The sequence below is a fragment of the Amphiura filiformis genome, chromosome 6 (genome assembly GCF_039555335.1).
Source record: "Amphiura filiformis chromosome 6, Afil_fr2py, whole genome shotgun sequence".
Classification (NCBI taxonomy): domain Eukaryota; kingdom Metazoa; phylum Echinodermata; class Ophiuroidea; order Amphilepidida; family Amphiuridae; genus Amphiura; species Amphiura filiformis.
This window is the reverse complement of record NC_092633.1, coordinates 2,992,954-3,017,737: the sequence shown is the minus strand read 5'-3', so window position 1 is coordinate 3,017,737 and position 24,784 is coordinate 2,992,954. Positions and strand designations below refer to the sequence as shown.

Genomic DNA, 24,784 nt, shown 5'->3' with positions numbered 1-24,784 from the left:
TATAACCTCGGGAATATATGTGATGCGTGAGACCCAATCAGAGTGATTTATTTGCCAAAACACAGACACGATGCACAGTTACTAATAAGCAACAGTTGACCTCTGTGTAACATTATGACTTCCGTGTGGGTGTGGTTTGGAAATAAGCACTATAAAGACTTTTGTGCAAGTGTATCCTATGTGACCAAATATAAGCACACGCAACTACCGTACTAGAACATTGCACGATTAAGGGCTTTGTAATACACGTGAGATTCGCTTAGCTTAATCGGCTATTCGATTTTTAAAAGTGAAAGTGAAAGATGGCAATCTGATGATTAAAACCTTTGACATGTGGATATTGTTTTCATTCATATCATTTCGTATTGGTTTCTTTACTCAGCTCATACAGATGTCCATGTGGTGACTGGTGTACAAACAGGAGGTACCAAAAGGTAAGAAAACATGGAAGATACATAAAACGTGTTGAATTCTCTGCGTGCTAGCCGTAGGCTTCAACATAGACAGTCCGAAAATATCAAGAGCTATCTCAAGAACCACTGAACCAATACTGGGCTTGGAATTTTTAAAGAAATTTTGAAACTTGTAACTCAAAACTCGATACCCAATCATTTATGATAAGATCATGACTTGAAGTAAATCAAGAGTTGGTTTTTTTCCAACTCAAAAGGCGGTGTCTCTTTTGTAAAAGAGACTTGTGTGTTGAGCTATCAGCTTGACACTCATCTATGCTATAGCAGTCATAATAAAGTGAAAATTAACAAGAATAACTTATTTCTTATGCTGAATTAATTGTAACTCCTCATTTGCTTGTTTCTCACAGAGATTGTATGCAGATGTAGGTGTCTTCTATGCCGATGAAAAAGGCCATGGTCTCAAGGCTAAAGTTGACCTCAAATCGTAAGTAATCACATTGTGTTTGTCATATACATGTAGTAGACTTGAAAGCTTTTCTTTTTTGTGTATAATTTGGCACCAATGTTTGAGAAAAGATTATGTGCATTTTATTGGAAATTTGGACATGGGTTGATCTTGAAACTAAATTATTACAATTTTTCCAGAAAGGGTAATCAGGTTTTGATAAAAGATATGAATTAAGATTTGACATTGCAGGTTGCCCCAATGTTTGAAAATCAAATCAAATCAACAAATGAAAACAGAACAACCTTGAAAATTAGGCAAAATGACACGGCTTGTTTTATAATGACATTCATTATTAATGGGATTTTTTTATGTAAAAATTTCATTTTATCTATAAGGCTAAGGGCTCATATTGAAATACCCTTCCACGTTTTCACACAGAAAGAAGGCAGGATTCCCCTCGCTAAGCGCGCGCCTTAGGAAAGCTCGGTCAGGAAAGCGCGCTCCTAATTTAGGTCAGTGAAGTGGTTAATTGCAGTGTTATAATCACACAGGATTTTAACAAAAGAAGGCTAGCACAGGAAAGCTGCAGGATGGCGCACACCTTCCTGTGTAAGGGAATTTCAAAAAGAGCCCTAAAGAGACAAGATAGAGGGTGCTATAACCTCATTTTTACAATGCAACACTAAATTAAAGGCCTATAGTAACCAAATGGCCCTCTTTACAAAAGAAGGCTAGCACAGGAAGCTAACGAGACAAGATAGAGGGTGCTATAACCTCATTTTTACAATGCAACACTAAATTAAAGGCCTATAGTAACCAAATGGCCCTTTTTATGCCTCCACCATAAGGCATACTGTTTTTGCACTGTCCGTGCATACATGCTTCCATACCTCCGGATGCTGTATCTCCCAACATGTTTATGAATATCTGTAATTTCAAACTCGTTGTTGTGCATGCATTTTATTTGTTTTGGATGAATGTTTTTATCCTGCAGAAACGAATTCATTATGGAATATGTCGGGGAGGTTCTGAATTATTCCGAGTTTAAACAGCGAGCAAAACTGTACAACAAAGACAACCAGCAGCATTTCTTCTTTATGGCTCTCAAATCAGATGAGGTGAGTATACAGCAGTTATTGATTTCCTACTACTTTGTTAACACACTATTATGACTAAGATGCATCTTATGTACAAATATGAATGGAAAGTGGCATATCTATCATTTGAGAATCATGATTTGTCATTTATCAAAGCTGCAGCTGTACATTCAGGTTCTGTTTACATGTTATCATGGAAACACATGTAGGATCCATGATATGATATCCCGATTTCACCTATCCTGCATGCTAATCTACTACATCCAGCTCTGTGCCCAGTATGTCAACATAAAAATGAGGCAAGATCTACAAGGATTTCTGCTGCTATTGTTTGGTGTTCTGTGGAGTATGCAATCTTCCAACACTGCAACTTATACACTGCAAAGGAGTAAGTGTTGTCAACCAAACCAAAACTGAACTATGTTTGTATTTTCTTCTGCAGATCATTGATGCCACAAAGAAAGGCAATGTTTCTCGGTTCATCAACCATAGTTGCGATCCCAATTGTGAAACACAAAAGGTAAGAGAATAGTACGAAATAAACCATTATTTGTGCATACAGAATTTTTAAAAATTTGAACAAAAGTGTGTGAGTCAATGCAGCCATTTTGTGATAACAAATTTCAACTGTATATTGATTTGGCTCTGTATAGATGTATTCTCTTTTGCAGCGATGTGTTCCTTGTGGGGTGTTCTCTAAAATGTTTTCAAGTTATGTTAAAAGCATCTACAGTACTAAATTGCAGAATGTATAACAAAAATGTATGAAGACATGAGTCATTATTAAACAAAAAGCACATTTTATCAGCGGTCTGTAACTGTAGCCTGGCATCAGTCATTTTCCTATTATGAAAAACAACTCATGAAAATCAACAGTACCCATGTACAGTTAACAGCCACAGTTGGATTGGCATCCAGTCTGCCAGATAATAGGATGTTGCCAATTTGTTTAAGGACATTTGATTTTGATAATATGACAAGTAAAAGTTTGTGTCTTTCTTGTCTTTTTTAGTGGACTGTGAATGGCCAACTTCGTGTAGGATTCTTCACCAAGCAGACTGTCAAGGCGGGTACAGAGCTGACATTTGATTATCAGTTTGAAGACTATGGGTAAGAATGTCACTGATAATGCAATGTTATGTATTGTGACTTGCATATTGTAACAATCATTCAAGATCAGATCCCAGCAAAGATGTGGTTAACAGTCTTGCCTCCCCCTGCGTCCACACCCCACATGTACATGTAATCACTGTCTATCTGAGACGAATATACCCAACTGTGCAAATGCGGCTGCTGTTGTATTAAATTCTTATTGCCTGCCAATGTTGCTTCCTCGAAATTATGACCAAATATTTCTGTTTAATTGTTCAACATTTCATAGTGACTATAGTTCATTTGGCTTCCTCGAGTTTGTGATGTGGTACGAAGCGATTGTGCGCTATAGATACACCACCTTTAATCGCACATGTATCACAAATGGATGCTACAGTCTGGGGAAGCCAAATGTGCTATAGTTACCTTCTTATCAAGAAAAGTGAATGAATTTTTAAACAAAGTTATCACAACTTACATATTGTGATGGTTGATAGCCTGTGACCAGCATCCACTGCTCTTCAATGCCGAATGATGTTGGATTTGGTGGTAGCTGGAAACTGGGTCATCTGACTGGAAGTAGCAACAGGTTTAGACCTCCGCTGGTCAGATGAATGGATGAGTGAGTCATAGGTGGGTGGAAGTTGGTGGCACCCCTTGTCTCTGTTTACTGGACCTCCGCTGGTCAGATGAATGGATGAGTGAGTCATAGGTGGGTGGAAGTTGGTGGCACCCCTTGTCTCTGTTTACTGGACCTCCGCTGGTCAGATGAATGGACGAGTGAGTCATAGGTGGGTGGAAGTTGGTGGCACCCCTTGTCTCTGTTTACTGGACCTCCGCTGGTCAGATGAATGGATGAGTGAGTCATAGGTGGGTGGAAGTTGGTGGCACCCCTTGTCTCTGTATGCCTTCTTCTTGTGTAACTTTTTATTATTTATTCCTGTTTCTAGTAAACATGCGCAGAAGTGTCTATGTGGGACAGAGAAGTGCAGAGGATTCATTGGCAAACCAAAGAAACAAAAGACAGAAACACCAAAACGAAGCAAGGGTATATCCAAACGACGAGAAAGCTACTATGAAGATGTATCGGTAAGTGTTCTTGATGATAAGGATGCAATTAAAGTAGTACCATATGTGACCCCTCGGCACAACTGAGCCCTGAAGTCGCCAATCATCATTTTTGAGATATTCAACCAAAATATTCTGCTTGAAATTAGCTTTAAAATGATGTATATCATGTCTATAGTACTTGACATTTAAGTAGTGAAAAATCAATAAAACCGTCAATAAATCCTTTGTTTCCTATTGTTTATTGTTAAGTTCGATGGAGCATATCTCAATAGTGGCACTGGCGACATCCGGGCTCAGTTGTGCCGAGGGGTCGCATATTTGACCTAATTAGCGTAGCGCCTGAGGTGGTGGGGGGGGGGGGTAAAAATTGAGAATTTGGTCAAAATTAGCATGATTTTAAGCTGTAAGGTTTAGATGGTAATGTTATTTAGACATTTGAAAGAAAAAAGTTTACATCTGCATTGATATGGGGACTTTGGACAGGTGCCCCTGTGGAAGATTTTGGAAATATCTTCCATAGGGGGAGTATGTTTTCAAATGTAATTGGTCATAGATAGTCATTTTGAAACCCTTACTCCTCCTGTATTATGGCTTTACCTATATCTTTCACAACTGTAGTGAGCCTTTCAAATGGAAGTTACCCAATTGTCTATTCTATTAAAATTGATACTCCCTCTGTGGCAAACTTTAGCACAATCTTCCACAGGAGTAGTGTGGATTTTAAATCGGAATAGCCCAACATGAGCATCAAAACAAGTCTTCTACCCATGTCTCATAGCTCAAATATTTAGCACTAATCTTAGCAGTTTTAAAATTGAATGCACGGCAGATGGTTAAAATATCACTGTTTATGTTTATGTTCATAATCCAGTTGGAAGAAGAAGTGGAGAGATTTTGTAGTGCATTGGATGGCACAGGTCTGAAGACTAGTGATGATACGCTAATGCTTTGTAGGTATATGGTGAGAGCAGACAGCAGACAACAGAGATTACAACTGCTACAATCATTACAGGTAGGAGAACCAAGTATTTCCGTTCTTATCACAGCATATTGGAGAATAGAATCCAAGCGTAACCCTATATATTGATTTTATTATGTCAACAGAGGGCAAAGTTAGTTTTTTATTTTAAAAGCACATGGCTATACATAGCTATGCATGGATATACATAACTATGCATGGCTATACATAGCTATGCATGGCTATACATAACTATGCATGGCTATACATAGCTATGCATGGCTATACATAGCTATGCATGGCTATACATAGCTATGCATGGCTATACATAGCTATGCATGGTATTCCTGACCATAACCCATAACAAATGAGCTACAGCACCAGTGGTGCTCTTGTTTTAAAAGCACAAAGACGGTTTTGCCAGGGCTACTACTCGCATTCAGTAAATCACCTAAAGCATTTCACTTGATAATTAGAAATGGTTTCTGGTTGTGCAAAATGACGCAAAATTTGTACATTGTACAATGTATATTAATGTCAATGTTTTACATTTGTTTGACTCTTGTTTTGCCTTGGCTATCAATCTTGCTGTGTTCTTATTGTACGTCCCTTTGTGTGTAAATAAAGAAAATATTGATGTGGGGGATGGTTGAAAAACTCCAGAAGTATGGGCCATGGTTTACACCACCATTTGGTATTCTATGTTTCTTTATCTCTAAAGCCCAAGGATTTAAAATAGAAACAAAGAATCTGTACAGCAAGAAACTTGGGCTATTTTGGGCTGTTGAAAGTCCTCACTCCCTCTGCGGAAGAATTTGGAAATATCTTCCACAGTGGGAGTATGAATTTCAAATGGAATGAACACATTAGGCTACCCCATTTGAATTTCATACACACTCTGAGAAAGATTCAATCTGAATCTTCCACAGAGGGAAATTGAGTTGGCAAATGGGCTTATTTCATTTGAAATTTATACTCCCCATATTACCAAAATCTTCCAAAGAGGGAGGGTGGACTTTAAATGGAATGGCCTATTGTCAACCTCCCTCTTATTCTTAATACCAATTTCAGGAAACTGAAGAGGTGTCATGTCTGAAGAATTTCCTTGGTCATCATGGGCTCAAGTTATTATGGAGTTGGATGGTAGATCTAGGAGATAAACCAGTAGAGTTACAAACACAGGTATGATATAATTTTTCTAAGGTTCCTTTTCAGCATTGACCATCGCGTATCAAACATGTGCATTGGACCTTGTGCAAAATAATATGCACTGGATGGCTAGCAGTTCGCTTAATTCGTGAAAGGAAATCTATATAACAGAATAACATTGCAACTGTAAAAGAATAAATGAGTGAATACCCTTGAAACATTTAGTCCCGACTATTATGAAACAATCCTTTAATAGAATTAACATTATAACTGGCACAATAATAAGTGAGAACCAATTTTGAGGGACATATTAAACTTTTTTAAGAATGTTTTTATAAGGCCAAAGAAAGAAGGTTTGATTGCCCTTTCCCGACTTATCATTTAAATATTGGTCCAATGCACTTAAAACCCACCCATACCAAAATCGCTGAAAAGGTACGGTACCCTAAAGCCGTGGCACATCCCCGTATACCTCCAACCAGGGAGACACCCCCACATATATTTTGTATCATGTATGATCATGAGAATAATTGAATATTTCCGATAACCTTGCTTTTCCTTGTGTTTATAACACTTTTTAATCAAAGTTTTTTACTCCCGTCCTCTATCAAAGTATAATCATGACATGACATGAACTGGCGGCACGATAAAATAACATTTTCAACCTAGTTTTAGCACTTGTTCAGTGCCTAGTATATCAGTATATGGGACCATGACAACCCCTCTCTGACATTACAATATCCACCAGTCCTAATACTCGCACGCAAAATACGGGAGTTGTGAGAGATAAGACTGTTTATATCAACTGACCACATGCTGACGACCCAGATGAAAATGATGACGTAACAGCTGTTATCAGTAGGCTTGTAAACGTGTAACGGTTTGACCGTTACACGAACGGAATGGCCGTGTAACGTAAGGAACATGCGGTATAAGTGTACACAAATGTTTAATAAGCTTAACTTAAACCTCTTCTTTTACAATAAAAAACGTACTTGGAAAATTAATAAATTGGACTAGAATACAGAATAAATGTTACTTATTCACATCATAATGAAGATAAGGTGGAGGCGATGTCGTAACTTACTAATAATTCGATGGACTATTTGGTTTATGTGGAGGTGATCAATTGACTGAGTTTCATCCATGCCCATCTCTTCAGTCAAAACATCAAAACATGACCTGGAACGACGCCAGGCCCGCACAGGGGCCATGCAATATTTTTGTTGAAAGTTAAATTTCATAATGACGACAAAAGTAATAATTTAAATTTGAAATGAAATGATATAGGCCTACAAAACAAGAATGGAGCTTATTTACTATATGTGACCCATCACATCGAAACACGGCAGTTGTCGGAAAACCACATTTAAAGATAATAAAGAAAAAGGGCCTCGATAAATAAAGAAAATAATAAGGAATTTGAACTCTATTTGTCACATAAAATCACCATTCTACATGCGACATTGATGAAAGAAGTATCATTTTAAAGCTGAAAAGCAGTCCTTTAGCTTGGCAAAGAAACCTACAAGTTCATTTTTGACGACAACTGCCGTGTTTCGATATGATGGGTCACATATTACATTGATAGCAAATTAATAGTTACTAGCGGGATACCCGCGCTTCGCGCGGGTCCCCGCTAGATGAGTAAATGGGAGCGTTCACTATAACCATGATAACAGGAAGAATTACTGAACAGGTAGAATCATTGAAAAGGTTCATTTTTATTTATCTATGATCTATCTCTTCTTACATTTTCTTTTTTAGTTTCTTCTGCTTAGCTTGTGATTTTCCGTTTCCATGTTATTTATTTATTTAACCTGCTCCCATTATTTTCTAAATCTGTTCTTTCTTACATTTCCCTTTTGAGCATCTTTTTTTTATTTGCTGCTTGTGATTTCCCGTTTCCATGTTTTTTTACTTAATTCTGTTCTCATTATTTTAGCTTCTTTTTTTCTTAAATTTCCTGATTAGTTTCTTTCCTTCTTTGTTTCATTCCCGTTTCATTTAGTTACTTTAACCTGTTGGCCTAATTACTCGTACCTTTTTGTCCTCATTTGAATTTTCTTTATAGTACCGCTTCATGTTGTTTATACAACACACATCTTTTCCCCGTATTTATTACGTCCCCTCATAGCGTGTCTGCGGACGTGTTCACCCGGTATCCCGTGAGCCGTCCATGTACCTTTTTGTCCTTTATTTTTCCTTCTTCCCGTATTATCATGTCCACTGGTCGCTGGCTCGCAAGTCGCGTGGCTCCGCGCCGTTTACGCGACGCGCTGCCGGCCGGCTGCAGTGACGCGTAGGCTGGTAACTGATTTTCATAACAAAAACCCTGTTTTTACCCATATTTTCACTGTTTTTGCAGCCAATTCTTGCCCGTTTTCAACCAAATTTTCGCATAACCATCTCGGTAATTTCCTCCCGTATGAATTTGGCGACATTTAGATCGAAACTGACGGAGCCTTTATACACGATACATACATAGATACATACAGCATTCCCCTATTTATAGTAAGATACTCATAAATTACATTTCCTCCCGGCATTTCCTCCGGCTCTGAGAGGGATGCAGAATTTCTGAGAATCACGACACACATGCAACTTTGCAAAAACACCATCCCATAATAATACTTCTGTGGGCGCGTGTTGGTGTCCCTCCCTCAAAGGCTCAAGAAATACACACAACACATGTTTACACAACTCAATTTTCTATAATAAATAGTTAACTTTTCAGGTTCAAATTTTGCTATTTATTCCACAAATATCACCAAAAAAGTATCACTCCTGATAAATTACGATTGATCACAGATTTTAAATCAACAGCGGAGCATAAAAATGGCAAAAAATCATTTGTATTGATATATTTTTACGTTTGAAAAGAAATTGTGAAACTATCCTTTCCACTGCCAACTATGATGGACGTGGAAAAAATATTGATGAGGTCACATGGTCACTGTCGGACCAATCACATCGTAGTAAAGAAAAATTTCATTCACAAAAAAAAAGTTCAGAATATAACAGGGTTCGGTTTTTGCCGGCAAAAACCTGTTTTTGCCATTGCCGGTGGCAAAAACTGGCAAAAACCTGTTTTTGCCAGTTTTTGCCTGGTTTAAACCGGCAAAAACTGGCAAAAACTCACATATAGTTACTCAAATATTAAAAAGTAACACAGAAAGCTCATAAACAGTAGCACACAACCTTTAATGAATCATTCAACATATTTTTTGTCTCATCAAGTCCTTATAAATGAAAAAGTTTTGAATTTGATATACGCCACATTTCGGTTACATGCACTTGAGCAATGGAAACACATGCCTTTAATTTCTTAATATGTTACTTATACACCTATCCGACTTCGCCATTACTGCGGTGTCCCCGATGTAAAACTGCGGTGTCCCGAGGTCGGGGGTTCCATCCATTATTTATTGTGTGCTATACAGAATTGTACCCGGGAATTGTGCACAACAGTGATATTCAATACACAATCATGAGTATCGAACTACGAATTAAATCTCCCGCTCTGGTACATCCGTGTTGCCGTCAATAGAGGGCCAAATACAGTAAATGCTTCTCGGATTGGTGTATAATTACAAATTCTGGCCTTGTTACACTCAGTAAATCATTTTTGTAACTTAATAATTTGTTTTGAGATGAAAAAACTGAACTATAAATCACTTTTTTAGTTTTTGCCATTTTTGCCGGCAAAAACTGGCAAAAACTGTTTTTGCCAAGCGGTTTTAACCGCGGTTAAAACCACGGTTTTTTCCACCTGTGGCAAAAACCTGCGAACCCTGGAATATAATGATGAATATTCATAATAAGTTTATTATTAAGAGAGCCTGTCTCTGATTGGTTTGAAAATCTTACAATAGCCAATCAAGAAAGAAGATAAATATATATATATATATATACGCTGGTTCCCATGGTTCCGATGGTACCATCTTTCATGCATTAATGTGAGCTTGAGAAACAGGGAACCAGTAGTTGTAAATATTATGTGGTTTTGTGGAATTTGAGTGATATGCCCTCGACAAGTTGCATTCACACAAATGAATGGTGAAATGTACCGTCACAGGTGGCCCCCGGAGATGGCTTAGTATGAGATGATTGAGAGGACAATATGTATGCCTACCCACTATTTACAAAATTGAAATATAAAGAATTAACCGACTTTATTTTAATGAAAGTAGGTAAGCTTATCATTCAGTAAATTAATTAGGCCTACATTTAGAAATGAAGACTTGAAACAAACAGGGCCACCGGCCGTATAAGATGTATAATTTGCGTCTATAAAAATATGTATCGACTCGTGTGTGTGATGATCATGATAATTATATGTGTACACGTTCGTGTAACGTGCAGTTTGATGCGTGTCACGTAAGGGATAATACACGGGATAATACAAGCCTAGTTATCAGTCGCCAATATGCTTGACTCGCAATGCATTATGTTTTCACTCTCATGTAATCTCTTTCTCAGTCAGTTACTGACATATGTAAAACAAACCCATGACAAATGACTGTTAAAAAGACCAAACTATGTTTAATCTCTTTCTCAGTCATGTACTGCCATACAAAACAAACTCATAAGAAATACAGAATGTGCATGCGCTTAACCTACAATTTTCGATCTCATTTGAGCTCGATTATCGTATGTATTTTGAATGGTGTATCAACAAAAGTTGAGGCATATCACCTATCGTATGCAAGTCATTTCGGTGAAATTAAATAGGGAAGCATCGCCTGCGGGCGCTGCTTCAAAAAATCACTTTTTTTTTCCATCAAATTGGAAATCTAGCTTTTTTAAACATTTTGATGGAGTTCTCAGCACTAAAAATTGGTGAAATGTGGATATTAAAAGGTGTAGACCCAATATATTCACCTATAGATGTCAATGAATGCTGCAGGCCTATATTTAAAACAAATGCATGATTATAAGTTCATGCAGTTCACGTACATTCTGTTAAAGTTGCCTCGGTGTTACTGACCAAGACCAAGAACTGTTTGCTGAAAGTGTTTCTCATTGACCAAATGGTCCATAGCAAGCTGTAGATACCATGGAATACTTTTAAATTAATTTTGAGTTGCCTGAAAGGGCAAACAGATCTTTTATTTTTTTGGCCTTAAATTATTATTTTGTCTTTTCTCAGATATTGATGACCTTGATGAGACTTCCTATTCCGCACAAAAATGCCTTGGATGATAGCAAAGTGTTCACAGTTGTGGAGAAATGGGCCAAAGAAATCGCCAAGCCATCAGAAGATCCTGATGATTCCAGTGCCAACGACACCCCGTGTCAAACCCCGTCACAAACCCCGTCACAAACCCCGTCCAGGTCCGCCACGCCACTGTCCATGCAACTGACACCGGTAACTAGGAACAGTCCTATCGATGCCGTCAAAGAAGAAAGCACAAACTCTGAGAGTGACAATGACAGAACAGCACCAAAAAGATTATTTGCTAGAACTAGTGAGACTAAAGTTGCCGCTGCCGATTCGCAAGGTGAATCGGGCTCAAGTACCCCTCTTGAACTGAAGGAAACCGAAGGGGATGAGCAAGTTTCTGACGGTGTATCTCAGGAAAACACTACGCAAAATGAGTCTCAAACTAAAGGTGCTGCTGATGATAAGACAAGTGAAGCAAAGACGATTGATTTAAAACCAATGGAAAGTGCAGACGGTAGCGTAGTGGATCAAGAAGCGGCAAATGAGGATGAAGGGAAAAGGGTGTCGACTACGACAACGGAAGACGGTGCAGAATCAAAAGTGGAAGCAAGCGACAAGGAACGAGTGGAAAGTACAGAAGGCGATGAAGGAGCAGAGGCTAAACCAAAGGTAGTTCGTGAGGAAGCAGAAGCCAAAACTGATGTTGAAGCTCAGGCTATGTTAACAACAGCTGAAGGTGGAAATGCAGAATCTAAATCGGAAGCGGTTGCCACTAGTGGAGAATCAGCAGAAGCTGAAAAGGTCTCGGAAGAGGTTGCAACGAGTGGAGAAGTGGAGACAAAATCTGAGGTTGCCACTAGTGGAGAAGCAGAGACAAAATCAGAAGAGGTTGCTACCAGTGGAGAGGCAGCAGAGGCTGAAAAGGTTGCAGAAGATGTTAAGACCGCTGATACCACTGAGAGTCAGGATGAAGGTGTTGGTGATGGCACAGAAACGGAGAGCCAGGAGGATTCATCAGTTAAGGGCGTCCAGTTGAGTGGTATTGCTGGTATAGCTGCATCACTACTAGAAACCTGGGGCAACCTTAAGGTGAGTTTTAATAATTTTGTAGAATGTAATTTTGTTGTAGTTTTGTGTCATTTGAAAGACATTTCATGGTGGTACTATTCAGTCACAATTCGGTAAGTATGACTGAAAAGGTTCATCAGATTTGTAGACATATAGTAAGGAAAATTTCTTTTGAACAAAACCAAATATTTTACTCACTATTGACGATTTTGCCGATCATGGTCGATAGGCATCATCACAATGATGGATGATCCTCACTTTCGGTTGCACACTTCACATGTCTTCCAGTCATGTGTATGATCCTTACCTGGCTGTAAATACACTCTCTACAGTCAGGATACGTCCAACCCGAAGTAAGGTTCAATAGTGAGTAAAATATTGGGTTTTGTTAAAAAGAAATTTTCCTTACTATTCTGTAAGTACAGGGTGAGTCAAAAAAAGTGCAATAGAGAAAAGAATCCATTTTTATTTAAGCACCGTGTTGAACCTTTTAGGTTTTAAAACATTTTATAAATAACATATCCATTAGTGATCTTGAGTGAAAAAATCAAGGAATTAGCATTTACCGTTTTGTTTTTACGACACATTTTATAGCGATACCCAATTTTAATGTTTGTCCAAGAGACACCTAAAATTTGAATGTCAGCATTGAAATAAAATGGAGCACCCAAAGTGTTATTGCCCTTGGTCTTGTTTAAGGAGAAGAAACATTATTTGTAGTTATCCATCATCCAGTAAAGTGGACATGTTTGGATTAAAAAAACTGGAGTTGGGGTCTAGTGAGGTATGAAGGACTTAATGTAATGTTAGAAAGATTGTTTGAACAGAAAAAAGAAATAAAAATAACGCTAAAATCAACCTTATTTAAGTTAAGGTCAGTTTCAGAGCTGGTGCATTTATCTTGTATTGTGTGCTCCATTCAAAATACATGGTACCTCGTGGACAAATAATGAAATTGGGTATCGCAGCAAAAGGACTCATAAAAATTAAACGGTAGAAGCGAGTCACTTCATTTTTCACAGAACGTGGCTATTGAGTGTGGCATTTATAAAAACTTTCAATAATGGGAACGTTCAACTTGGTTTTTACATAAATATCGATTCTTTGCTCTATTGCACTTTTTTTGACTCACCCTGTATGTTAGGATGTTAGGTGTGTGCTTGGTTGTGTATGGCTAAGTTTCAGTTGAGTTTTGATAAGTTCCCTCCATGCCCCCCCACCCGTTCACAGAAATATATGTAGTGAGGTAGCATGTGAGATATGGCTTAGGTCAAAGGTCATTTAGGTAATTTTTGACAAATTTTTCATGATGCTCCTACATATTGTATGTCCATATAATCTCTTCCAAGTCCACATAAATTGCAAATAAACTATTACAGAGCTACTGGCATAAGACTAAGAGGATATTGAACATTTCCTCAATGTTTACTGTGTCTTCATAGGAAAGACATTTTGGAAAATGTCTTCGTATGACATCAGTTTTATAGTGTATTTGAAGTGGTTTTAGCATTTTTAATACGACTGACAAAGTCGTTTTACTGTTGGTATCACATAATTACCAGTACTAGTAAGAAAGAAAAAAAATTGAACTAAAAAAATCAAGTTGATTCTGTATTGCCTTGTTATGCCCTCAAATTCTTAATTAAATGTTTTTCTTGTTTAATTTTTAGGAAATTTATCGTATACCAAAGAGAGATGACCGATTATCGGATGAACGAGATCGAGATCGACATCACGACAGGGATAGGAGAGATTACGATCGCGATAGGGATTATGATCGCGACCGTGATAGAGATCGTGACCGCCACAGAAGACGTGGCAGTGACCGAGATAGAGATAGGGATTATGACAAAGGCAGAGATCGACCCGATCGGGATAGATTTGGTCGGGACAGAGACAATCGTAAAAGAGAAAGAAGTAGAGATAGAGACCGACACTATGATCGTGATAGAGATCGTGATTATGATAGGGACCGTGATCGAGGGCGTGCTGACAAAAGAAAGCGCAGTCGCTCGAGAAGTAAAGATCGTGATACAAAGGGGGATGCTGATTCTCCTACCTCATCTTTCCCAAAACGTAAATCTTGGGCAAAGGGCAAAGGAGACTCAACTGAATCGGATAAGAAAACACCGAAAATGAGTAAAGAGCAGCGTAGGCATCTTTTTGAACGAAAGATGGAGCAGAAAATCAAGGAAGAGGAGATGCAAAAGAAAAGGAGGCTTTCCTTAAGGAACAAGAAGCACAATTGTTGGAAAGTCAGCAGCAGCAACAGCAGCAGCAACAACAGCAGCAACAGCAAATGTTTTTGGATGCAAATGGTTTTCCAGTCATGCATCCCAGTGGTTTTCCCATGGATCCAAACAATCCGGGTATGCCTATGGATCCAAATATGATGCCGTTTCCAATGGGAGAAGGCATGCCAGGACAATTTCATCCGGGACCAGATGGCATGGGACCACCGTTCCCAGGTCCAGATGGCATGATGCCAATGCATCCTATGGATCCAAATCAACCACAAGGACACATGATGATGGATCCAAACAACCCTCATATGATGCAACCGCCTCAACAATTGCTTGTGGATGAAAATGGGGTGCTACTGCCTCCTCACATGCAACCTCCGCCCCATCAACCGGCACATCCTGGTTTCGAGATGGATCCATCCATGGGACAGATTCCTCCACTCATGGGACAGCAGATCCCTCCGCTCATGCAACAAGAACTGCCACCGCCTCATGAAGAGCACCAGTTTGTTCAGCCTCAGAGTGTTGCACCTATTCATCCTGATCCAGCTGAGCATGCAGCTCTGCTTCCAGATCCTATGGTGGAACAACAACAGCAGCAACAACAACAGCAGGTGAGATGATGTTATGTGGAAATTCTGATGTGTATATTTCTGGTGTAGTTGATATTAAGATGATTTTGCTTGTTTTTCAGTTCTTTAAGATTTCTTTGAACATTTTATTTTGAACAATTCCAACTAAAAATTTCACTCACGTTTTAGTGATGTTTCACCACTACACTAGTGGTTTCATCCACTGGCTGGCAACTCATCACATCAGACTGTTTCCTTTTATGGGCAACAGGAAGCACTGTAGAGGGTGTGATGAGTTGGTCAAAGATGTTGTTGTGCATGACGAGATGTTGTCATAAGAGCATCTTTGACCAACTCATCACACCCTCTACGGTGGTTCCTGTTACCTATAAAAGGAAACAGTCTGATTTGATGAGTTGCCAGTTTGATGAAACCACTGAACCGTGAAAACACCTTTGTTTTTAGTTGGAATTGTTCAAAATGAACAAAATCCACACTTTTAACATTTCTGTTCGAAACTTTTGAATAAAAACAAAGTGCGGGGGGCTTCAGCACCCAAAGCCCCCTGGACACGCCACTGGTATGTGATACGTACGCTTTTGGAATGTGCCATTTTCATTGCAACATACTTATTGATGAAAATCCACATGCTTTCACTCTGTGCAAAATCAGTTGCGCTTTAAGATGTGCAGCTTTCATTAGTGTTTAAAAACTTAAATGAAATGCAGAGATGCCAACCCTCCCTATTTAAGAGGGGGGCTCCCTATTTTTGGAAATATTTTTGTCCATTTTGACACCCAAATTTGGCAACCTCCCTATTTCTGACAAGTTATGTCCATTGAAGTTGCATGTAATTTTAAAAACCTCCTAAGTTATATTTTGTTTGAATCCTCCCTATTTTCTGGATGTTAATGTTGACATCTCTGGAAATGAAATTGATGATGTTCATGATGAATGATGTAGTATCTTACTCAATATAATTGCAGCATGGGTGGATTACTCAAGTTTCTTCAAATTGGGATAATGTCAGACAAATTCTGAAGAATGTAGACCCAAGTCCAACAAAGTGCAATTCCATGCCTCCTCCCCCAGCACCCCCTCTTCGCAAACCCAGGGCACCACCAAGAAGCTTGAAAAATGGTGATAAAGAATTGTCTGGAGATGATTTGATCAAGAAGAGACTCAAGCAATCATTGACTGCTTCAAGACAGAAAGAGGTGCCCCCTCCTGCTTTATTTTGCTGTTATTGTGATAATCGCATGACCATCACATGATCACCCATGACCATCACATGGTCACCACATTTTATACCCGTGACCATCATGTGATCACCACCATTGACCATTGATCATCACATGATCACTGCATTTACAACCATGATCATCACATGATCACCACATTTATACCCATGATCATCACATGATCACCACATTTATACCCATGATCATCACATGATCACCACATTTATACCCATGATCATCACTTGATCCCCTCATTTATAGCTAGCTAGCATGGTAATCACAAGGTATCACACTATCAGTATCAACTCATTGTCAAATCATTTGTTTTCATTGTCCACTGCTTGTTTCTTCATTTGCTATTAAATGGTGGCAGGTCATATTGTGTGTTTCTACTGAGGAGGGGTTGCTGGGTGATACAGTTTGGTTTGGAGGGCTACCAGTTATTGTGCTCTTTAGAAACGGATCAGTGGGGCAAACTTTCAATGTGATACGGCGTGAATACCAACCATGAACCCCCTCCTGAGCTAGATCATGCAGTGTGACACTGGCTAATTACTAATTACTGGCACTTACTTCCTGTCCTACTGACTTGCAAGTTATTTTATGCCTTAAAATGATAACCGATTTTTTTTTGAAACAGGCGAAAATTATACATTCAGAAAAAAATTAATGTAATCTCTATAATAGTTTAACGTTACAGCTCCACCGTATTTGATAGGAGCTATTTATGGCACGAGATCCGCTCGAGTAAATCCAAATTGGGAAGGGATACAGTGAGTTGACATTATCAAGGGCAATTTTATGTTTTGTATCAAATACCTATATCTGTATGTGTGACTTTGTTGTTTACCTTGCTATGCAGGAAAGAACAAGTAAATCTAGGAAGTCCCTTCACAAGTATACCCTCTCCTTCAAAAGCAAGAGTTCTAGTACCCATCAACACAAGTACAAACACCAGAAATCTCCAGCAGATCATGGTGGCAAGCTGATCTCCCATCAGGTGGCAGCGTCTCCTTCCGTCATATTTAAAAGTGCTGTCAAAACCACGATCAAATCAAAGTATGAACTATGCAAAGAGAATGATTTGAAATGTGAATCAATTCCATTAAAAAGCTCAAAACTTGGTCAGTCTAAAAGCAATCGAATGCATGATTCTTCCTTGGAAAAGAGTAAACATGAGATGGCAGCGTATTTGTCCAAAATCACCCGTTCTCATAGACATGGACACAGTAAGCATTCTAAGCATCGGAGAACAATGAAAACTCCCACAAAGAGCTCTCATGCTTATAAGAGGCAAATGTGTATAAAAACACACATGAAGAGGCTGGCAAAGAGTCATCACAGAAGAAAACAGCCCCAGCTTGCAACTACTAACCTGAAGCCACCACCTCCACCTCCGCTTTCTTCCGAATTACTACCCCCATTGCACACCAAACCATCAGTTCAGCCATCACTACCATATCCAAAAGATGCCAGTAGCTCTCTGCAACAAGACGCTATCATGTCCATGCACAAAGTTGATGAGAAGTCTGCTGCGCACATTTCTCGGGCTATGAAAGGGACTGAGCAAGTTCAAGATTGGAATAACATTTCACAGGTTTCTATTAAGGCATTGTCAAATAAAATTTGGCAAATTCAAAGTTTTATTATTCTGTAGTGTCCAAAATACTGTTTACTGAAGTGAAAGATTGTCAATTTTTAATTCAAAATAAATGATAGTGATCAGCCATGAATAAGTTGAGTGTATCGGTTTAAATAAAGCCACTACTAGAAATTTCTATTTCCCATTGAAATGAATGATAGCAGTGGTTAGGTGTTAGCATATCATGGAGCTCCATATCCACATACTGTACTGTCTGTAAGAAATGCCTTGGGGCACGGCGTGCAATTTTTCAAAAGGGGCAGGGGCTTACTTTAGTCTCAGTTTGTGAGAATCAAATTTCACTGAAACTGCTGCATTTACTGTATAACTCAATGAGAGAAGTTGATTTTCATATCTGGATGTTACAAGAATCACTGCGAGAATCGATTCCCTGATTCTCGTCGAAAGAAAGGCCGGGGGATGTTTATTTGAGGCAAATTTTCAGTGAAAAAAAGCTTTAAAATCAGGGCAAAATTGAAAGTATCACTCACTTCAGGATAGTTTTTGGGTTCAAATCCAATATGGCGGGATTGACACCGCCCACAGAACAGGATATTATTGCGGTAAATACTTCAAAGATACATCGGTAGGTGCATTTGAAGCATGAATTTGATTTACTTAGTAAAATTCTACCATAATTTGGTAATGAACTGGATGGAGGTTTAAGTTAGAATAGGTTTTGTTCATATAATTTACAATTGTGATGGCCAACACTGACATACCTGCAGAAATAGCAGGAGTATTTATTAGAGGAGGCATTTGTTACAGGCAATATGATATCTGGGACCAGACGTACCCCATTTGGTGTTTCAAGTTGTGTCTTTAAATGAACATTTTAACATATTATGTGTAACTTTGTATATATATTTAACTAATTCTAGTTCTAACCATAATCGGTAACTTTGTATATATTGAAAACTAATTCTAGTTCTAACCATAATGTGTAACTTTGTATATATTTAACCAATTTTAGTACTAACCATAATACCATTATGTACAAGTACAAGTCCTGTTTCTGGTGCAGAAGTTCACAACCCACTAAAACCTATTGATCAATAACACTAAAAAAATATTATGTAGACTCTTAAAATGGGCTGTGTCAGCTTTCAGTGTTTTTATTATTCTCTTGAATCATGTTGTAGGTGAGTCCACTGAATCATAGAAAAGGATTCTGATCAGCACATTTTGAAAGTATATTATTAGCATTAATTGCATGTAATATTTAAAAGAATAATATTTTTATATAACCATACCCCCTTAAAATGATGATTTCTGACTGTTTTGCACCTACATTTGTATTGAATAGTCGAGTTTAAACCAAATATATCTTGTACCAGTGGAAACAGTAATCTGAACCATACATTGACAATGTCATATCTTTGTTACAGGTGTGGGACCCTGTCCAACATCATCCCACCTCTCAGGCCCAGTTTCAGCCGCAACCGCAGCAACAAGTCCAAACCATTCCGCAAGTCAGCCAGCCTTATGTGGTGCCTCAGCAAGCGCCTCCTGTGGCACAAGTTGTACAGCAGCAACAGCCTGCAGTACAAAATCCAACTGTTGTAAGCAGCGTTGCTCCACAGACTCAACAGCCACAGATCATTCAGACGGCTGTTGTGCCACAACAGCCACAGCCACAGGTATGTGTGCAAAATATGACATGCTCTAATTGTGATCAGACCAATGTTGGGGGAATTTGAGTTATCATTGTAATACACTACTCAAAAAATTGAAATGATCATAATCTGATAATATTTTTGTTCTCATGGTAATAATGCATGTGTTTTTCTGTGTCATGAGATATCAGTACTGGGTCCTGCAAATGTTCTATTGCATAAAGTTTGTTTCAGATTATATAAGGTGAAAAAGTAAGGCTCAACCCTGTGTATTGATTTAGAATTTCTATCAGACATCCATTTGGTGGGATTGCATGATTCCCTCATTTTGTGAGCCACCATTGTAAGGGCTGCTATTTTGTGGCTGCCATCGTTTTGTGGGCTGTTATGTTATGTATCTCCTCCCATTATTTGTGGGCTCCCATTAGTTTGCAGCCTTCCAATCTTTTAATAGTGGACTCACTGACTCATCCCATTATTGCCCCAACATACTCCCTTTAAAAATGTGTTAACATTATGTTTATTCATTGATTATACAAATTTATGCAAAATAGCATGGTAGTGATAGCGATCATCCAATTTGCCTAAATTGATTTAAATAAAGGAATTAAATTTTCCTCCCAAACAATTATTATTATTATATTATTGATGACCACTTTGTTTCACAGCCTGCTCCAGCTGCCCAGACTGTGACCTTTGTGACCCCAGATGGTATGTTGGTGACTCAGACCATCACTCCACTCCAGCAGACAGCAGATTCAAATGTACAGCAGGTCAGGGCACCTGCACCAGCACCGGCACCAGCAGCAGCGCCAGCACCATTGCAGGTATGCAATACATTATTTCTATCTTGTGTTATTTCTTTTAATCATTTGTCAGCTAATAATCTGTTTCAAAATTTAATTTAATAATGTGTAATTTAAGAACTTCACAAAACATTTCTTGTTTTCTGCAGGTACAACATCTTCAACAGCAGCTGCAGCTTAATCAACAGTTGGCCAACCTTGCCCCAGGTACTCAGCAGCCAGTGGCATCTACCACTGTAATTCAAGACATTCCCTCACCACCTGCTCCCAACCCACCTGCTAAGGAAGGACCGCCAGCTCTACCTTCAAATTGGAAGACAGCTAAGGATTCTGATGGTAAAATATATTACTACCATACAGTCACAAGGTAAGTCGGACTGACTGTTAATTGGTAATAAAACACTGTATCTCAGATCATAGAGGAACACAAAACCTACATCTGAGTGTTGGGTAATGAAAAGACAAATATCAGCAAAGTGTGTGTCTAGTTTGACCCATACTATGTTTGTTTATACCACTTAAACATAACATTTTTCATTTTCAGGCCTAACATTTCACTGGGGTAGTGAGAGAAAATACAAACTTTCGTCAGAAAAATGTGCCTTTTGTTGGGATAAAGTAGGGGGATTGAGAGCTCTTAATAGGGTCACCCATCTTCTACAGAGAATTGGGGCACAAGCCATCTGATGAGCTTGAACATTGGTATAATGACAAGGCCAAATTTTGTATTTATATTAATTGTTTTGATTTATCTCTTCCCATCCCTTTAATTCAAACAAAGTGGCTCAGCACAATTGTGCAAAACTACAATTTTACTACTCTATTTTATTGATGATGTAAAATATCACATGAAAAATAGAGGTACAATTTGCAAGGTTCGCTAAGCACAGATAATAGCAAATAACAAAACAGTGATTTCAAGGGGAATTCCAAGTCATATTTTCATATCCTTATATTGCACAATGATTTAAGTAGTTCAAACTTGTCTATAATGTCTATAACCAAATATTCATTTCCTTATATTGCACAATAACCAGGGTTGGTGAAGAAATCGGGATTTATTTTCTGTATGTCTTTTACAGGTATTGTGTTGGTCCACTTTGGTTGACTTTAGGGATGTTAAAATTGATTTAAATTGTAATTAAATGGTCTAGATAATTATTGCACAGCCCCTTCAGAGTTACCATTAATATCAGATTTGAACAGAAATTAAATAGCAGTTTGATGGATATATTTGTTTTTATTTTTCTGATTATGACCCTGGGGGTAAAATTTCCAAATGGCGTACCAAAATTTGCTTGCCCTCTCCCTCTCAGCCTGCCAAAATTGCTTCCCTCTCTCTCGACCTGAAAGAAATCTATGCCCCCTCCCCCTTTCCATATGCCAAATTGGGAACATATTCGCATCATATATCTAGACCATTTAAAAATAGTCTAGATATATGATGCGAATGTTGGAAGCAGGATTTTTATAGAGCGTGTTAGAGGAAAAAAGGGGTGCCTCTGATTGTCTACTAACAATTAGGGCATCTGCTAGCACAAACCTAAGTGCAGAAATTCTTGTGATCAAAAATGGAAATAAATTCAGCCTTATCAGAATCCTGAACCAGAGACTTGAATGAGGACAAAGAACAACAGGTCTAATAGAGAAGGGAAGCTGATTCCACAATGGAACAATGTGCTGAAATAGCTTAGTTAGATTATGAGACTCAAGACTTAAACATTTCAGTGGTGTGTTTTAGGTGATTGGACAATAATCTGGCAGGGTTCGGTTTTTGCCGGCAAAGTGGCAAAAACCTGTTTTTGCCAGTTTTTGCCTGGTTTAAACCGACAAAAATGGCAAAAACTTACATATAGTCACTCAAATATTAAAAAAGTAACACAAAAATCTCATAAACAGTAACACACAATTTTTAATGAATCATTCAACATATTTTTTGTCTCATCAAATCCTTAAAATGAAAAAGTTTTGAATTTGATATATAATGCTACATTTTGGGTAAATGCACTTGAGTAATGAAAATGCATGTCTGTACTTATAATTACAAAATCTGCCCTTGTTACACTCAGAAAATTATTTTTGTAACTTAAAAATTTGTTTTAATATAAAAAAACTGAACCAATTTTGCCCGCAAAAACTGTTTTTGCCAATCGTTTAAAACCGTGTTTTTTTCCACCTGCGGCAAAAACCTGCGAACCCTGTTTAATCTGGTGGTGAGATGACTCTGATCAGATGAGTAGAACTGCACATATCTGCCTATTTATTGTACATATTTGGCCTAATCACCCTCCATTCATTACCCCAACTTTCCTTTCTTCCTATGTTTCTTTTTATATGTTTCCAGCAATATCATGGCTGCAGTGGCATAGATTTCTTTTCGACATTGGGGGATAGGGGTTATGAAAAAATTCTGAAGTAGAGAGAATCTAGCCTCTTGGTGCAATTGCGTGCGAAGCACCCAAACATTTTTGCCATTTTTGAGCTAAAATGGTTACATATGTCATTAATTTGAATAAATAAAATAGCAAAATATGCTATTAATGTGGTCCAAAACACACACATGTGTAACATCAACATTGGGGGTATGATTGTATGGACCATCCCCCTTATCAATATATTGAGGGGATGCATCCCCGATTTATGCCTATGCATAGCGGTACCATCACATATTATGAATTATAGAGGGAAAAGATCAATCCAAATGTGAGAAAAAAGACACCAAAACATATCCATTTTTATTGTTATTATTTATTTTAATTTTTTACTAAGGGTTGACAGTCACCTTTGGAGACAAACACTGATTTCTAGAATAGCACAAATAAGAATGTGCAACTAAATTATACACAACAACAAACAAACTGTACTCAGTAAAATCGTACAAAAACATATGTTGGCAAAATGAGCATAAATTCAAAATGCAACATGATATTAAAGTTACGGTAATTTAAAAGAAAAAACAAATAAGATACCACACCAGAACCTTGAAGTTAACAAAGGGGTCACAATTTAATCAGAATCAGTAACAATTCGATGGGTGGCACAGGAGCAAATGCAAGGACATAGTCAACCCTAAATTTGCTGTAACAATCTTTTTACCAAGTTAAAAATTCACCTATATTGATAATGGCAAGAAATGGTATAAAATAAGTTTTTACACAATAGAAATATATCTTTAAAAGTACTTGTATATTAAGGCGAGTGGGATTTTTTCACTTTTAGCTATTTAACTAAAAAGCTGTTGTGTACTTCTTAATAATAATAATAAATTGATCTTATAGGAAATGAGTAAAGGAAGCCGATAATCGAATTATATTTGCATAGGTCTTACGGTTCTTAAGCTAAAGCCAATAAGATATCAAAACAAAATTTTTGGATGTTTTCCTCCTCCCTAGAAAAATCATGCACATGGAACGAAAATTACACCTCTTATACCAAGCCTTTGGGATCTCCTTTATAGAACCCATACCATTCCTCTTGTATATCTGCTTTATTTGTCTCAATATTTAGTGCAAACATCACTAGGTCATGCTCCTCTCCAACCCACCTTACGTACAACATTACTACAAAATTAACATTACCATACTAATCTAGGTATAGTACCAAACTGGTTAAATCCAGATATAGCTGGAGATCCAAGTAGGCCTATAATCCCAACTTCTAAATTCTGGCCCAAACCTACAAGTTTGGTTGAAATTTACCAAGTTATTTAAGGTGTTTGAGCAAATGTGAGGTAACAAAACATTGCATTGCAATATCATCATATTTAACTATATTAAAGCAAAAATAACTATTTGTCATAATATTCTATACAGTGAATGATTTGCTTTTCTTTAAATGCACACATGTATGTGGATATTATTTCTCAGTTTATATCAAGATAAGATTAATTCCTGTAAAAATTTATATTGATTCATATATATATATAATCAAAATTAGCAACATGAATTTTGTATGCATTAATTTTTTCTTAAAATAAATATGAACATCCATATCAAAAGGATGCACTTGTTGGCTGCTACATGTGTGTCTCTTTACATAATACATAGGTAGGAATAAATACCAGACTCATCTAAAGTGGAGGTCACTTCAAATCATCTCCAAGTCGCATAGTTTAGGAATACAGAGAACTTTCCTACAACATATGACTTGGGGATGATTTGAAGTGACCTCCACTTGAGATGAGTCTGGTATTTATTCC

The 24,784-nt window shown here is 37.8% G+C and overlaps 1 protein-coding gene across 1 annotated transcript in view; it reads left to right on the top strand.

Moving 5' to 3' along the window:
- The window catches only part of LOC140154068 (uncharacterized), a 41,599-nt gene that overhangs the window by 4,860 nt on the left and 11,955 nt on the right, over positions 1–24,784 (top strand). Inside the window, 15 exon segments of the mRNA XM_072176678.1 lie at positions 383–434; positions 824–900; positions 1,859–1,982; positions 2,404–2,481; positions 2,974–3,071; positions 4,004–4,142; positions 4,996–5,136; positions 6,154–6,264; positions 11,384–12,487; positions 14,137–14,769; positions 14,772–15,323; positions 16,268–16,498; positions 19,553–19,804; positions 20,449–20,607; positions 20,736–20,953. Of these exon segments, the coding sequence (XP_072032779.1) occupies positions 383–434; positions 824–900; positions 1,859–1,982; positions 2,404–2,481; positions 2,974–3,071; positions 4,004–4,142; positions 4,996–5,136; positions 6,154–6,264; positions 11,384–12,487; positions 14,137–14,769; positions 14,772–15,323; positions 16,268–16,498; positions 19,553–19,804; positions 20,449–20,607; positions 20,736–20,953 (3,969 nt within the window).